The 16,767-nt window shown below is 35.7% G+C and overlaps 1 protein-coding gene across 4 annotated transcripts in view; it reads right to left on the reverse strand.

Moving 5' to 3' along the window:
- LOC134530617 (uncharacterized) overlaps positions 1 to 16,767 on the reverse strand; it is a 111,672-nt gene that overhangs the window by 81,045 nt on the left and 13,860 nt on the right. For all 4 annotated transcript variants that reach the window (XM_063365611.1, XM_063365612.1, XM_063365614.1 and 1 more), the window contains exons 2-4: positions 9,858 to 9,943; positions 8,207 to 8,368; positions 2,126 to 2,268 (exon numbers count right to left, since the gene is read on the reverse strand). In XM_063365611.1, the coding sequence (XP_063221681.1) occupies positions 2,126 to 2,268; positions 8,207 to 8,368; positions 9,858 to 9,943 (391 nt within the window). The remainder of the gene's footprint in view (positions 1 to 2,125; positions 2,269 to 8,206; positions 8,369 to 9,857; positions 9,944 to 16,767) is intronic.

The following is a 16,767-nucleotide window of genomic DNA, read 5'->3' on the forward strand; positions in this document are numbered from 1 at the left end:
AGGACAAGAGGGCGTGCGTTAGCAACTTCCGTGAGGGCCGAGCGAGCGGGTGTCTTGACACAATCTTGATTAGTGGTGCACCGATGCGGATACCGATGAATCGTAATCGGCGATTATGGGTACTTACAGATTAATCGTAATCGGCGATTATCTTAACGATTACTTTGCCGATTATCTACGTCCCGGCGTAATTAAGTAGGTTTTTACCGTGTAATATTTTGTTACACATTTTAGGACGAAATACGGTAATATTTGTATATATTACTAAATTCATTTAACTCCGTCATATCAAGATTACAGATATTTCGTTAAGTTTAATAAATCTCATTGCCTCTAACAATAAAAAATACATTTTTCCTACACATTTATTTACGTTTTGTCTTTTGTTCTGTCTTTTGTTTAGTGGCCTTGTACATTACCTATAGCCAGAGACGTAAAATAGATGGCACGCAATCAAAATACCACAAGCAGTTGCAGTGGATTCTATGAGAATCGATCTTTTCGAGTCGTAGTAGCGGTTCAAAATCGTGGTCCCGATACCTTTCAGAGTTTATCACTGCATTTTACAAACTCGTTATGGGCGTCTTTGGTAACATTATCCGTTGTTGTGTTATTTGTATGTGACATGAAAAGTGAAAAAGTATTTATAATTTTATACATTCAGTCAACATTATTAAAATCACATGTGCTAGAATTGGTTTTGAGTCATTTTTATATAATTATAGTGAGATGGCGACTAGGGAGAAAAAAAGTGAAGTGTGGAAACATTTTTCTATAAACTCAAGTGAACAAAATATAGCAACATGTTTACATTGTTAAACGGTAATTTCTCGATGCAACCTTATGTGATAGTCAATAATAATGCTAGTTTTCCGCAACAAAAACTTGCCCATTGTAAATTACAATTATTAGACTGTAGTTCAAGTTGTTTACAATAACAAATATAAATAGAAGTTAATTTAATTTATACTTTGCAATGACTTAATAGTGTATTTTATATATTTTTATACTGTTATTATAACTGTATTCTCAAGTTTACCTATTCTTGTAATTAAATTCACATGGGAATAAAAATGTTTGTGTGCATTATTACACTTAAAAAAATTTGTTCATTATAATCGGTAACTGAATCGGTATCTGCCGATTATTGCTCTAATAATCGGTAATCGGTAAAGTCATATCGGTGCACCACTAATCTTGATACAATCACGACACTATCAGGACACTATCACGACCAGATCTCAACACAGTACGGACTTTAACTCTACCGCCGGTAACAAAGAATTGTAGACACAAGAGACAGCGAGCAAGATAAATAACTTATGCGTTACTGCGGTGATGTGTAGAGGGCTTCACTCGGTAGCGGCCGAAGAGTAACAGAAAACAGATCAGCATTAACAGAGACTGTTACACCAATGGTTGAATGTAAATAATTGTAACCACTTGTATTAACTATCTGAATTTATGTTACGAGTAATATTGAGTCATATTAAGATTATGAATGTTCAGTGTGACTTTGTATGTTGTCTAGCCTTAGTAGTTTAGATTGACCGCGTATCGGTCGTTGGCGGTGACGAGCTCACGGCTCACCGGAATTAAGGGTATTGTTTTTTTTAATTGTTGTAGAATCTATCACAGAGAGTTAATTCATATGTCTTGTGTTAAAGTGGGAACTTGCATCAGCAGTTCGACTCCACAAGAACCCGACTTATTTACTTCTTATGTCAGTTTGAGAATCAATGAAGTACTTGTTGGTGTTATTGAGTTTGTCAATAAATTGTTATTGGAATGAACTTAACTTAGCAACTAATTACAGAACCACCCACAAACGTTCTTTTTCCTCCTTGTTAGGGTTTTCATATTTCTTTAGTAAAACCCGTGACATCTGTGTTATATGTTAAATGACATGCTTTACAGTATTTTTTCGGTTTTATCTTAATTCCCCATATAATCTTGTCCCTACAAATTAGACAAAACTACAAATTTGAACTAAAAATACACTGTATACGAGTCAATGTTGAGGTTGCAATCAGATGTTTAAATTTTATTTTAGTTCAGCAGGAAGGCACTACATGCATTCTACAAGTGCATGTTTCAAGTCAAACAGGTTTCTCAGCCACTGTACCTGTGAGGAATATGCGAGCTATTTCTGGCGTCTGCTTCTCCCGGTGAAGCAACTCCAACTGGCGCACCTTCGCCTCAATAACAAACTCCTGGACTTGTGCCTCCAGCCTCTGGAACAACTGGTGAGGGTCCTTCGCACACAGCCTAGAAGCACATGTCAGCACTGTGGAGACACACAAGGCCACACAACGCTGTAGCATATATTTATTACTATTACAGGCCTGCCAGATTTAAAAAAAACTGTTGGAATTCACACCAACAACCATTTACTATAACACTAACAGGAAAACATAACAATAATGATTTTATGAAATCAGTAACCTTGACAGTCATTTTTTTTAATTTAATTATTTTACAACTTTCTGAAAGCAATAAAGAAAATCCAGCCTCCACCATCCCCATAGCTGGGCTAGTTCTCTCTCCACTTTCTTTATTTCAAACAGAACCTTTCATTTGCCATTTTACAAAGTGGTATCAAAAAATATGGTGAATGAATTTTTATAGCAGAAACTGCTTGACGCTACATCTATTTGAAGTAATAAGCCTGATCTGTTATAGAGTTTTAAGTTTGAACAAGTTATGACTTCTCAGTCTGCTCCAGCGCCGGAACAGTAAGGTTTTGTTTACCATGTCTGCTGCGCATCATGGATTTTTCACAACGCGTTAACATTTCCTAAAAGTACCAAATAAGCTCATTAAATGTCAAAAATCAGTGGATGGTGATAATGCGATGAGTCTGAAGACTGTTTTAAAGGAATATGTGCAATTAAAACGTGGAAATGAGTTAGTTGAAGACAAGCAATGGCTGGGACATCCTTCCACCTCAAAAAAAAATAAAAAAATGCAACAAGTGGTCAAAATTGGTTTATTGAAACAAGTAATTAACAATTCGATAGCTCACTGAAGAGTTGAACATTTCGTATAGGCCTGTGCAAAGTATTTAAATTGATAATTAGCAAATGAGTGAATGCGAAATTTGTTCCCAGACTTTTGACTGAGGAACAAGGAAATTCGAGTGTCAGTTTGTACGGAATTGAAGGATTGTCTTGAAGCAGATATAGAATTAATAGCCAAAATTATAACTGGAATTGAAAGTTGGATGTATGGCTATGATCCTAAGACTAAAATTACAAGTTCCCAATGGAAAACAAGTGGCTCTCATCACCCTAAGAAAGCACGTCCGTAAAAGTAAAATGCCAAGGTCATGCTCATTGTTCTTTCGATAGTGAGGGCATAGGAAAATCAGAGTTAGTTCCAAGGTGAACAACTGTAAACTCTGAAAATGATGTACAGAGAAAGAGACCAGAAAAATGGGCCAATTTTGAAGGAGATTATTTCTAATTTGAGGTAAGCTTATTACTTTGTACTTAATAAAACTATTCACTGTAATTTTTATCACAACTCGTATGACCATGCACTTAACACACCATGTAAAAAAATGCTTTCACAGTCTGGATGATGGCCGACAGAAGCAATATATTGTCTCCTCAAATTACTATCACTGAAAAATTTCTAGGATTTCAAGAATTTTCTTGACTTTCCCTGAACAATTCCAAATGGCCTAATTTTTCACCGAGTATCCTTGACTTTTCAGGATGTGAACACCCGGTTAAATCTTGCAGTTGATAATCCCATTTCATGATGATTATCAACATCAGAATGAAAAAAGTGGAAATGGTTCAGATAATTGATTTCATCATCTAATACTACATTTACAAGAATTGTTTAAATTTTTTAATATGTACAGTAGAGTCCCGCTAATCCGAAAATCTGCCTAATCCGAACAGGGCTAAAACAAAAAAAATTAATTTTTATAACATTTAAGAACTAGGAAAAGTAAAGAAAAACAAGTTTTTTCAAGTAATGTTGTACGTTGATTAATATGTACATAAGAAACTTATAATTTATCTATTTCACTGTCTAACTGAAAAGAGAAAAAAATATGGTTACGTCCATAGTACTTAAATACATATGTAAGTATTGAAAATTTTTGAATTTACTTACATACTATATTTAGAATTCATGTTCTGTACATGATTGACACAAAACAAAATGTAAAAAAGCAAACTATTATCTAAGAGGTAAAGTCAGTAATCTTCTTTTGACATAATGTACTAAATTGACTTGAAGATGCAATGTTTCGCCAACGCAGCATAAACATATCATCTGTTGGGGTTGCATCGGCATGTTGCTCGACGTAGCGCAAAGCCTGATCAAGGGCACTGGCTGTGGCAGTGTGAGAAACATCAGTCGGCACGTCCCCTTCCTCCTCACTGTCGTCTGCATCGAGATCAGTTGACGTTCCCTGCACAGCTGCTTCGATATCTTCATCTGTGTATTCCTCGTGGCCACAGTCGTCAATGGCCGTCCATTTTTCAAAGCACTCTTCTGCATTTTCACAACCTGGTACAATTTTTTCACTAGTTGAAGAAGTTCAAACTTTTCTTTTGCCAGGGGGAAGACTGTTTGGACAAACTCTAAATCAAGCCAATTTTTTTCCATGATTTCTGTAAAGATTCCTTTTGTGTTTTCTCCCAAGCTTCTGCTACCCAGTAAATGACATCTTTGATGGTGATTTTGAGTTTATGCAAGATTGTCAGTTCTTCATTCTCTTCAAGCAGACTACGAAGAAGCATTTTTCTGTAATTCTGTTTCAAAGCCTGCAAAACTCCTTGGTCCGTTGGCTGCAAAATTGAAATGATGTTTGGTGGGAGAAAAATGGCTTTTATATCACTGCAAACAAGTTGCATTTCTTCAGGATGTGAAGGAGCATTGTCTATGAGTAACAAAGCACTAGGAGGCAATCCATTTTCTTTGTTAAAAGCCTTTACTTTTGGCACAAATTGTTTTTCAAACCAGTCTTGGAACAAGACACGATCCATCCAAGCTTTCTTTTGGTTTCTGTAAAATACAGGGAGAGTGTTCATGTTCACGTTTTTAAAACAGCGTGGTTTTGCCCATTTGCCGATAACCATCAGTGGAAGCTTATTTGTGGCAGAAGCGTTGCAGCAGGCTAACACAGTTAGGCTTTGTTTATCCATTTTTAACCCTGGTGCAGATTGTTCCTCTTGTGATGCAAGACTTTTGGTAGGCAATGCTTTAAAGTAAAGTCCCGTCTCATCCGTGTTATAAACTTGCTGTGGCGAGTAGGAAGAAATGATATCTTTGAACTCCTCAAGGTATTCAATAGCTGCTTCATTTTTCGCTGACAGTTTCTCCCCAGTTATTGTAAGCTGCCCGATTCCATGTCGTTTCTTCCATCGGTCTAAGAAACCGCAACTAGCCATAAATGATGCGTCACCATCCATGAGCTTGTTCAATTGAAGCGCTTTTTCTGTAATCAGAGGGCCAGTGATAGGGATTCCTTTATGTCTTTCTTGGGTAAACCATAAAAAAAGTGCTTCGTCCAATTTTTCTTAAGAAGAAACTGTCGTTTTGCTACGTTTTTCGATAATTTTTTCACTTGTGGTAGTATAAAACTGCTCAATTTTACCTCTGTTCTTTTTCCAATCGGAAATGGTTGCTTTGCTGACACCGAATTATTTTGATAACAGAGTGGCCTTTGTCAAGTCTTTTCAGCACTTCCAGTTTTTATTTTAGTGTACACGAGTTATGTTTATGCTTGCTTGTCATGATGACCAACAGCAGGGACAAGCACAGAATGTAAAAAACTACACTACACACCGCTCACAAGGGCTCACTAAACACAGGGCATGTGCGCAGTTTAGCAGGTGACACAGCAGCAGCATGTGACGCACTGACTGTCTGACTCATCATAGTTGGGAACGGAAGAGGAGAGGAATGTGTAAGCCTATGCGGAAAGAAGGATGGGGGCTTTGTTTTTACTCTGGTTGAAGGTCACTGCCATTCCGCTAATACACACTCATGAACCACCCTTCATTTCGACCTAATGTCATGTAATGTAGACTGTTATATTTGTTAAACTCGGAATATTTCAAATTGTGGTTTAGGCTATGTGAGTAATTCATCAAAATATAATATGATACTAAATATGTATGCTAAATAATAAAGGTGTATTTTTCGTCTGACCTTTCATATATATTTGACATATCAGACACTAAATGCGCCTCAAAAAGACAATATATGGCATTATAAAACAAAATTCCGCCTAATCCAAATTTTCGCTAATCCGAACAGGGTTCGGTCCCATTTAGTTCGGATTAGCGGGATTCTACTGTAGTTACTAATGTTGTAATATTGACACAGAATAAGAGACGAGATAAAAAGTGAAAAATCTAGTATCACGAATTAGGGGGTCGCTTGTTAGCATATTTTAAATTATGTGCAATGAGCATAAAATCATGCCCCATTATTTTGCAAACACTTCACAATGTAATCTTATATTTACATTATTGCAGTTATCTTATAGTACGGTTAATTTTACATAATAAATTGCTCAAAAAACATTTAATGTTTATTCTGCTATTTACGTTTCATACAAAGACACCATTTTAAAATGGTCTGCAGTACGTCATAAATTTGTAACAGCAAACAAACTACGAAAAGGAAATATTGCCTGGAATTTAAGTTTTTTCCCCAACTACAACAGCAATCGATAGTATCGCTTTTACGCAAGAACATGAAAGTGTTTCACCATCTAGTGAAAATCTTGAACAGTTCTACTCCTGTCAGCAACAAAAGCTGTTATTTATTTAACATGAAGTCAAATAAATTTTTTAAATAAATTCTTGATATGACAATTGAAAATACCTAATTATTGCAATTTTTGAAGTCGGAACATTCATTTTCAACCAGAAAATGGCAGAAGAAAAGAAAACAACACAGAGTTAATTTTCTGTTGGTTTACATTTTCCGTTTTGGTAAGGTTATAATTTATGCACATTATTTTTAGCACGTCCATTTAACGGTGTTAAAAAAAAAGACTTGAAGATGATAGCATTCTTTTGGGAAAACTATTTTTAAAAAATCTGAAAAGCATATTATTGACTAAATATGCTGCAAAGGGCTGTTTTTTTTAATCTGACTGGTATCTTAAAACTTTGATAATCTGAATGTAATTCTGGAGAGTTTTTTGTCAGTAAAAATACTAAATTTATATTTTTTTCATACTTCTTGACATGTTTTCAAGTCCTTTAAGAAATCATTGTAATACAAGTAGTTTACCAGTAATTTGCCATTTTAATGACTGGCTAGCTTACGTAAATTGAAACTAGCATTAAATTGTGAGAACAGTTGGTTGGAGTTGGGATATCTACGTATAAAATACTGTTAAATATTGTTAGCTAGGAACTAAGAATTTGAAAGATACTTAGCTATTTTAACCTGAACACGGTCCTCACTATTTTTTTGTATTTTTAATGTATCTAATCTATCGAACTATTCAAAAAATTTTACAGTATTTTTAATGTAGCTAACCTAACCTAACCACTCATTAAAACTACTGGAAAACTACTTGATATACCATAACACTCTGAAAACATGTCAGAAAATTAAAATTTATTTTATTTTAAGAAAAGATGCTCTTCTTCAGAATTACCAACCACGTAATTGTAGGGTTAAAAGCATAAAAAAAAAGTTAGTAACATATTTTCTCATTATCAACTCATTAAACAACACAATCTACTATGTATTCCAGAATCCAAAAGGAATAACAAACTCAATTTTAAAAGAAATCATAAATAGTTATAATTGATAGTTATTTTTTTTACATATACTTGACACAAATGACTAACTCCTTGAAATAAAAACAAACTTTAACATAATGCTAATGGTACATTAGCATAAACACCTAGAACATAATATATTTGTTTCTAAAATTTCCGCAGTTAACTCAAGCTTGTTTCGAATTTTGAAGACTCGACTTGTTCCACAAATTTACTTACTCGTCCATCTCTAGTTCTAGCTATTTTCACTCTTTCTAAAAACTAAGTACAGAAACAGAACTGATTTTGTGCTCCGCTCTGATGTTCTGAGCAGTTGTCAAATCGCGTCTTTTTCCCTGAAGCTCTGCAAACCCATGGGTGAGCCGAGGTAGGCGGGCACCTTGAACTCTTGATTCGTCAAATTCACAGGAACAGCCCTTGTACGGGGAAACGCTCACTTGTTGACGAGGTCCGACATGCGGTCCACCTCCTCCAGCTCCTCGTCCTGGGTGGAGCGACCCTCGACGGCGTTGCGGTACACGTTGCGGATGTACTGCCGCAGCTCCATCCAGTAGCTGTGGAGGCAGCGCATCTCCTTCATCTGCTCCGCCGCCTGCTCCCTGTGGGGCACAACCACACGCTCTGTTCAACCTGCTGGTATCACGCAACATTGCACTTAGCCGTGATCACGTCAGTGTCTCACTCCCCCGCACGGTATCTCCTTTCCTATTCATTCATTTAGTTCATAGGCTATTCCTGTCAATTTAACACGACTATTCACAAAATTTCATTACTATATATTTACTAAATGCTCAGAAATGATAAATAAAAAATATTTTTCTACAAAAAAAAAATGTATTTTAAAAGTACAAATTTTTTTAAGCAATTTTAAAGAGAACACTAAAGTTGGGTTTTTTTTGATGATATAAATATCACATTACGAAAATATAACGTAATACACTCCAGGGACATTCACTGGAAATAAGAAATAAAATGTAATGGTCATAGGTTGATTTTATTTAGGCTTACTTACTTACTAGTAGTGAATTGTACATGTCTAGTGCAGTTAATGTAATTTGTTTTTTTGCCTAATTTTGACGTTAATCAAAAATACTTCTGTACAACAAAAAATATTCCACTTGGCTGCATTCATGATACCAAAACATTAAGTCAGTGGTACTGAGAAGTTTTTTCCATTACCTGCAAAAACTTATAATGCATTCCCCAAGTTTTTGTACAAAATCCTAGCAGTTTCCCACAGCAACATTGACTAAGGAATACAAGCAGTGCAGTTGTATGAGGTTTTGAAAATTTAATAATTCAAAAAATGATGACATTTGGTACATCCATCCAGTAGCGGATCCAGAGGGGGGGCTAAGGGGCTCAAGCCCCATCCAAAAGCACCTGGGTCCACTATTGTTTTAGTGTTTGCCTTGATAAAGTCTAGCCTCAGCTGGGTCAAGCCCCTCCCAAACTAAAATCCTGGATCAGCCACTGCATCCATCCATATGAGCACATGGTATGAGTAATGAGTTTTTAGAATATCTGAGTTTTAGATATAAAAGAACATGTAACACACACAAATTCAATTTTTTTATAAATTATTTCCTTTTCAAAAGAAACTAATGTCATAAATGACTACCCAAAAGCATCTCAATCTAAAATGTCTTATAGCAGGTAAACATAAACACTCACCATAATCTGAGGTAAGCTATCCAATGGTAACCACAGTGACTAAGTTACAGTCTAATATGTTAGGTGAGAGGAATCGGTCCCATCTTTGTATTTTAAACTATATGCTATAATTTAAATGTTTAGTGTTTTATCAAGTTTTTTTTTTGCATGGTAGGGCATAAAGCTCTTAAATATAGTTACGGTATTATATTTATTAATAGGTTCCAGCCTCTTATGGCAGGAAGTAAATTGCTGATTAATTCTAGCTGAAGTGTTGCAATGGTTACGTTAGACCACAAGCATTGACTTTATCGAACCATTGAATTAATTTTCAAACTGTACTGCAAGCCGTAGCTAAAATTGGAAAAATTTACGATGGTAGGGACTAAATCTAATTTATTGACTTGTAAATGCCTAATGTAGTTCAGTACGTACTGTCTATTCTTGCACGCTTCACATGCGCATCTCTCCTCTTGCTGAACACTTCCAACCATGGCAGCCTCCGGAGAGTTTTCTTCATTCTGTGAGACATTTGACAATACAGATAATGTCCAACTTTAAAATCAACATCATTGTAACACAAATGCTTAATGAATGTTAGATGTTAGACCACTGCTGCTCAAGACGCTGCCATTACTTCAAATGAAGTTGTACAATAAAGTTTATTTGCTATGATACCACCGAAATAAGACTAAAATTCGACAGCTTGACTCTTCGCTGTGATGTCAACCGCAGCCCTGTAGCTCTCGGCCACTACAAAAGCCACTCAATAATAGGCTTGCAGTCGTTTACATTTTATGACATAAGACTATTTACAAAATAATGCACTTAAAGGTATACAAAAAAATTTTGAATAAAAATTATTTTATAGTGTTTCAAAAATGCAGCCCATAATTATAATCCACAGCTGCACCGTTTTACAGTAGATTCACTTTTTACTCTTACAGCATAATGTATTTATTAATTTACAGATTTAAAACAAAGGGAAAAAAACTTTCTATATAAAAAACTTTCTATATAAAAGTTTATTCTGTATTGAAACACGAAAAGTGTTAAATTTTACATGTACTGCGGTACATTGTTTCTGTTCGTGCACAAAATCATTATGCAAACTAATAATTTCACACCTAATTTTTTTGAAAACTACAACTAATTTATTGTCACGGTTCATAACAATTCTCAGGAACATCTTCATTTTACCTTTTTTTCCCCTTCAGTTCAATGCATGCTCAGTATTGAAGCATGTGATAGCAAATAACTTTCTGGATGTGTAAAAAACAAATGTAAAATTATCCAATGCGAAAAAAAAAATTATTTTTTTTTTGTTTTGTTTTCCGAAAAAGTCACATTTAATAACTAATTGATTTCACACACCTTCAGTTTATGTTACATTTTCCTTTGCACTAAAAATATACTGAAATCTCAGAATAGAACACACTCACTGCAAACTGTAACAACAAAAATAAAACCCACACAAACCAGTTATTTCTATTAAAATAGTAACTACATAGCACTGTAATTTAACCACACAACTATCACCTAGCATTTGAAAATCCTCCAATGAAATACTGAAGAACTAACATAGCAAGTATATTAAATCACTGTTGAAATGTTAAATCGCATTCTTAACAGCAGGTACAACTCATTTGGGCTGGCGAGCCTCCAGTAATGTTGTGAGCAGAATGCACAACTGAATATCCCTAAACTCTCCAGAAACATCACTGTCACATTTATATTGTTACGGATTATTAAAAACAATAATTTGTTGTGGGAACCTATTGGGTTCGTAAATGGATAACCGAATTAAAGGTTTTTACTACACATTTTATTGATTGCCAATATTTACATCACTAACAAATAATTTCTAAAAATGCCTAATAATCAATTACACTTAAAAATGTTTATTCCCGAGTCACTCGGTTTTTACACACTGCACACCTCGCTGGGCCGCACCTCTGGCGCAACTCTCGCCGCAGCACTCCTCGTGGTCCTCCGTCGCAGGACTCCGCCGCCGCCGTCGCACTTCCCTTCGTCGAGGATCCGCTCGACGCTTCACTTGAATCCATTTGATGCTTCGCTGGGAACTTCGCTCGGGACTCTTGCCGCACCCGTGACACTATCGCGTAGATTATCGCACTGGAACTTCGCCGCACCAGCGGCACTATCGCCCGCACTATTGCACTGTAACTCATCTCTCTCGCTGAGGAACTCCGTCGCACCCACGACACTATCGCACAGACTCCTCGCCCCGAAACTCTGGCTCAGACACTCGCCCCGGAACTCCGGCGCCCCCGATGCACTATCGTCCGGATCAACTCCACTCCCAACTCAACTCTCAGAGGCCGGCATCCTGGCTTATATAGGCCCAGACGCCACTTTTACAAGTTGTGAGCGCGGCTGGGGCCAGTCGCGTCATCCCGCGCAGACCCGACGCCAGACTTATCGAGAAAGGCGTCGGCAGCTCGCGGAACTCCCCAGCTTCTAGGTGTCAGATAACGCCGCAAAGGCAGAGCATCACTAGGGGAGCGGAGGGAAGGAGGGGGAAAGCAACGACCCTTGTAATCTACCAGGCACGCGTGGCACGTCTCACGTTGCGGCGGCCACGATATGAACAAAATGATAGCTTCTTTTTTCATCAAACATTTTAAATACATATACTGCATATTATAAATTTTATTTAGACGTTTGATGTAATCAGCCTAGCAGAATCACTTTTTTTTCAAAATAGATGTTATAGCTGTTTCAGACCCTATCTAACCTAAAATGATGAGCAACATTTGGGAAAAGAAGTTATTATAGAGCAAATTAATTTGCATGAAAGCTTTCACACTCAAAAGTTGACTTATTTGATAACATGTTGGGAAACCAGCCATGTGTTGAGTTATTAGTAAGGACGATTAAATTTGTTTCTACGGAGCTTACACGCACCGTCTACCAGGAGCGTACGCAGAATTTCATTTTGGTTGGAGGGGAAGGGGGGATAGAACCACTCTGCTCACTGTTTGTTTTCAAATTCTTTCATTTTGTTGGTGGGAAAAGCCTATTTTTTATTATTTCCTTGGCATACGCTCCTGCTCTACCAAAATATTCACTCTATGACTGGGACAGATGGCAGATAGTTGTAAATATTCCTTCCAGAGGAAATAAGTGCCTCCTAACACCTGGAAAGACAACGGCTGCAATAGACAGTTTTGATTTCAATTTTCATAATTCATAATCACCAAAAAATATTAATGTCTATAATTCCAAGATTTTTTAAATAATTTTACAACCATCTACCAATCTACATAAACCTGCAGCCTTGATTAAACCCATGGGGGACTACAAGACAAGTGGCTAGAAATTACAATAAGACAAAAAAAAGTGTCAAGTAGATGCACTACATACCAATGATGTGGAAATTCAAAATAACTGTCCAAGAAAGAACTTCATACACCACCTTAAAAATGCACTTCTCAATTATGTCATTTCTTGTGTGCTGTGTTCGCGAGTAAAAGCACAGTTGGTTTCTAGTGACTGTTTTCAATTTCCCTAGTGACTTTTGTTAACTAACTGTATATTAGGTTTGAATAGTGCCTTTGTTGTGTGATAAGAAAGAATAAGGGTACTAATGTTCAAAATGGCACACATTTGCCAAGATAAGTAAGCTTGTGATTGAGGATCCAACAGCATAGAAACAATTGAATAAGGGAAATGGTTTAATTCAAGTCACTACAAAAAATCTTTAGCAAATGCTTCATTGTAACACAACAATGTCAATAGATGTCATAATAAAACACTAAAAACACTAAACAAAAAACTACTGTTTCAGTCTAACTAAAAATTTCCAAAATGTTACCTCTTGCTTCTTACACATTTTATGAATATTGTCTCCAATGATCTAGCTTTCCGTGAACACAGTTAAGTCTCTTAAGCTAAAGTTTGTAGAAACAATTTCTTCAATAAAATTTTCCGTTCTTCATTTGCCTCTTTAATCAAAAGAATAAAAAATAATAGTGAATTCAGGAAGAAAACCTATTTTTCATTACATGGGAATCAAAGCATGTGCAACTTTTTTTCACCTGTCATCCATTTACTTTCCTCTTTGGTTGAGATATTTTTAAACTTTTTCTTTACTTTCAGAAATGGATTTATTTTCCACCAACATGTTAGCTTAAAACTGAATCTGCACGAATGTTTCTTCTAGCTTTCTCTTCTAGTTTCTCCTCATGTACACTGCTGTTCTGAACCCAATATTTGTAAAACAAATCCATCTCAACTGTTAAGATTTTTGGCAGACATAATATGTAGCACTGAATTCCACAGCAATGGATTAAAAGACTTCATTCAACAAAAGAGCCACAAAACAGTTTACTACTGTCTACAGTCATGTAAATAGTCAATTAAAGGAAATTGAATAACTGGCAACAGTGAATAACCGGTAAACTACTTGAAATATGGCAATTTCAATTTAGAGAAACATCAAAATTATTAAAGGGAACTTAAAAGTACCATTTTCTAAATATTTTTTAACATATACTCTAAAAAAAATTACCCTAATAATTTCTGTATGTATTTTTTCTCTTTTAATAAATAATGAATTTCTACCCACAATTTATTAACAAACCATTGCTCACATAAATAGCAAGTTTTTTTTAAGAAACTATACTGAATTGAAAATATTGGGTCAAGTTAGCTACATGTTTTTCACCGGCCTCGCTACAATGTAAATAAAAACCACCTTGCATTTCCCTCATGACTACTACACATTACAACACATTTACAACAAATCTCTTTTTACCCATGTAATACTTATTGTATACTTATTTATTCACTTCAAAAAAAATTTCCATTACACTTATTACTTCACTCCTACTTGTACCACAACCACTACTATCGTTCCAAAACTCACACTATTATTTGTATTTATTTTTAAGACTGTATTTAGTCTTTCACTGTTGCCAATATTGCAGAGGTACAGTATTTTCCCGTTCAAAGGCTAATACCCGCTTTTAAACCCATGCCCATTCCTGTTGTTCCCAGAACTGTCCTGCGTCGCTGCACCCAAATCTCACAACCAGGACCCAGGCTAGCTGAGTGAGGACCCAATTCGGCAACACCCACGTAAGTGGTGCGCTCGGGTTTATGTGACCTGGAAACGTCAGCAGAAGGTTGCAGCAGGGCGCACAGCTATGCAAACATCACATTCTTGGAATGTGTTGTGCTTGCACTGCCAGCGCCTGTGTTTGCTGAATGATCCCATAACCAACTTACACCACCATGCAACTGTGGCGACCACACAGCGTCCAGACCATGAAACACTAAAAATTCAAATTTGGCACCATGAAAATTTCTGGAATGTGATATGACAGTACACAGTAGAGAAATAAAGTGTGGTTGTGATTGTAGTAGTGACCAGGAAAGCTATGGCTAGTGTTTCATGATATTGAATTAATTTGTTTCATGATATTGAATTAATTTAAATGGTGGAAATTTTGGCTAAAATTTAATATATACCAGAGTAATTTTGACAGCTACAAATAAAAGTGGTTTTTTATGATTTTTAATTGTTTGTGATTTGTAGTAGTGTTTCATATATATTTCAATTGCTGTTTTAAGTGATAGGTTTGTTGTATTTTCATTTGCTTTATTAGAAAAAAATAGTGGTTTTCTTTGGTTAGGTGAATCATAAAATTAGGCAAAGTAAAAATGGCTCTTTTCAAAAGGTAGGTTCATTTTGCAATCGTTGAAGTGATAAAAACATAGCAAAAGGTTTGGTGAGGATATATCAGCTAATTATAAAAAGAAATTTATACATTTACATCACGAAATGTTAAGGATTAGAGGAAGTCTTTAACAAGGCAGTGCTGATTACGACCTGTATGTTCTTACTTTACATGCACGGGAATATGGCATTTTGGACAAGGAAGCTTGTTTTGCACAAGATGTTATTGAGGAAATAACAGAGTATAAAATATATTTTTGGTACAGTGTTCTATTCTAGAACAGGTAGTACTGAAGTATACTTTATGATACCTAAAAAGTATAAATCAGTGTAAAAAATAAAGAACAATGAAACTATACAAACTTGGTATCGCAAAATTTACTAAACCAGGTAGTACTGTAGTATAAAATACGAAAAGTACCGTATATATTAATTTAATGGTATTCTGTTATATTTGAATAGGTAGGGAAACCATGCCGAAAGTTAGTTTTGTATATAAACGTATTTTGTGCAAAACAAGAATGTGAACGCTCCTGCACTTGTCCCGTAAGAATGTAGGGGTGATGATGTCAGTGCCGCCATGTTGGTGATGTCATCAACATTGGGTAATTATTCTGCATCACGTATCCGAGTTTACCTTTGATCTTGATAGCATGATCATGATACTTAAAGTTTAAATGTACTATGTCGAAAGATTCTGGCTGAACAGAAACTGGAATGTCACAATACAAAAAAATTATGTGAGGTCTTTTGGAAAAATTTTTCGTGTGTATTGAACTAAAATCATAATTTACTGTGTTCTCACAAGTTTTTGTTGTGTCAAGGATCTTTCGCTGTACAGTTGTCCCTCGATAATCCCACAGGTAAGGGACGAGAGGCGTGTCGGATTACAGAAAATGTCGGATTATCAAAGATGTTTTTTTCTCAATGCTTTTGAACACAATGAAGTTAACAAAAAATTCCAAACAGTATAAGTACATGTAATTTATTAAAACTAGGCTACGAAATGACGGTATATTAAGTTTTTAAAAGAAATACGGAAAGAAAGTAAAGTAAAATGTACAGTACATATGTAAAAAAAAAGTACATACTACATATTTACACGTTAAAAAAGTCTGTGATTTTCTTCAGCTTCTTCTTACGCAGGCAGTCCATCATTGCTTGTTCTTGAATACCTTTTAACATCAAAATGTTTGAAAATCTAACTCTTTCTTCTCGCACCAACGAAGCAAAGTTTTGGTTGCCGATAACGCTTCATCACAGCTGATAGTGAAGTTTTTCTCCGGCACTGTCTCCTCGATCACTTCTTCATCTACTGTTGTGACTTCCTGGATTATTTCTCCATCTGTCACATCAGTAGCAAGGTTGTCTTCAATAATCCATGTCTTGAACTCTTTAATTGATGCTGGCGCAAGTTCCACTTCGTTACAAATTTCAAGTGCAACATCCAAAATAGATTCAGAATCATTGGATGCAGCGTTGCATGTTGCAAGATGTGGGTTATTAAGGCCAAATATTCTTCCAAGATTTTATCAGGGTTGTGCTTTTTAGTTGCTGCCAAGCAAATGCGGCATTCAAAATCGCATCTTAATGTTCAAGAATTTCAAAATTGTTGCAATGTCATCATTAGGTTGACTGACA

The sequence above is a fragment of the Bacillus rossius genome, chromosome 3, assembly GCF_032445375.1.
Source record: "Bacillus rossius redtenbacheri isolate Brsri chromosome 3, Brsri_v3, whole genome shotgun sequence".
NCBI classification, from domain to species: domain Eukaryota; kingdom Metazoa; phylum Arthropoda; class Insecta; order Phasmatodea; family Bacillidae; genus Bacillus; species Bacillus rossius.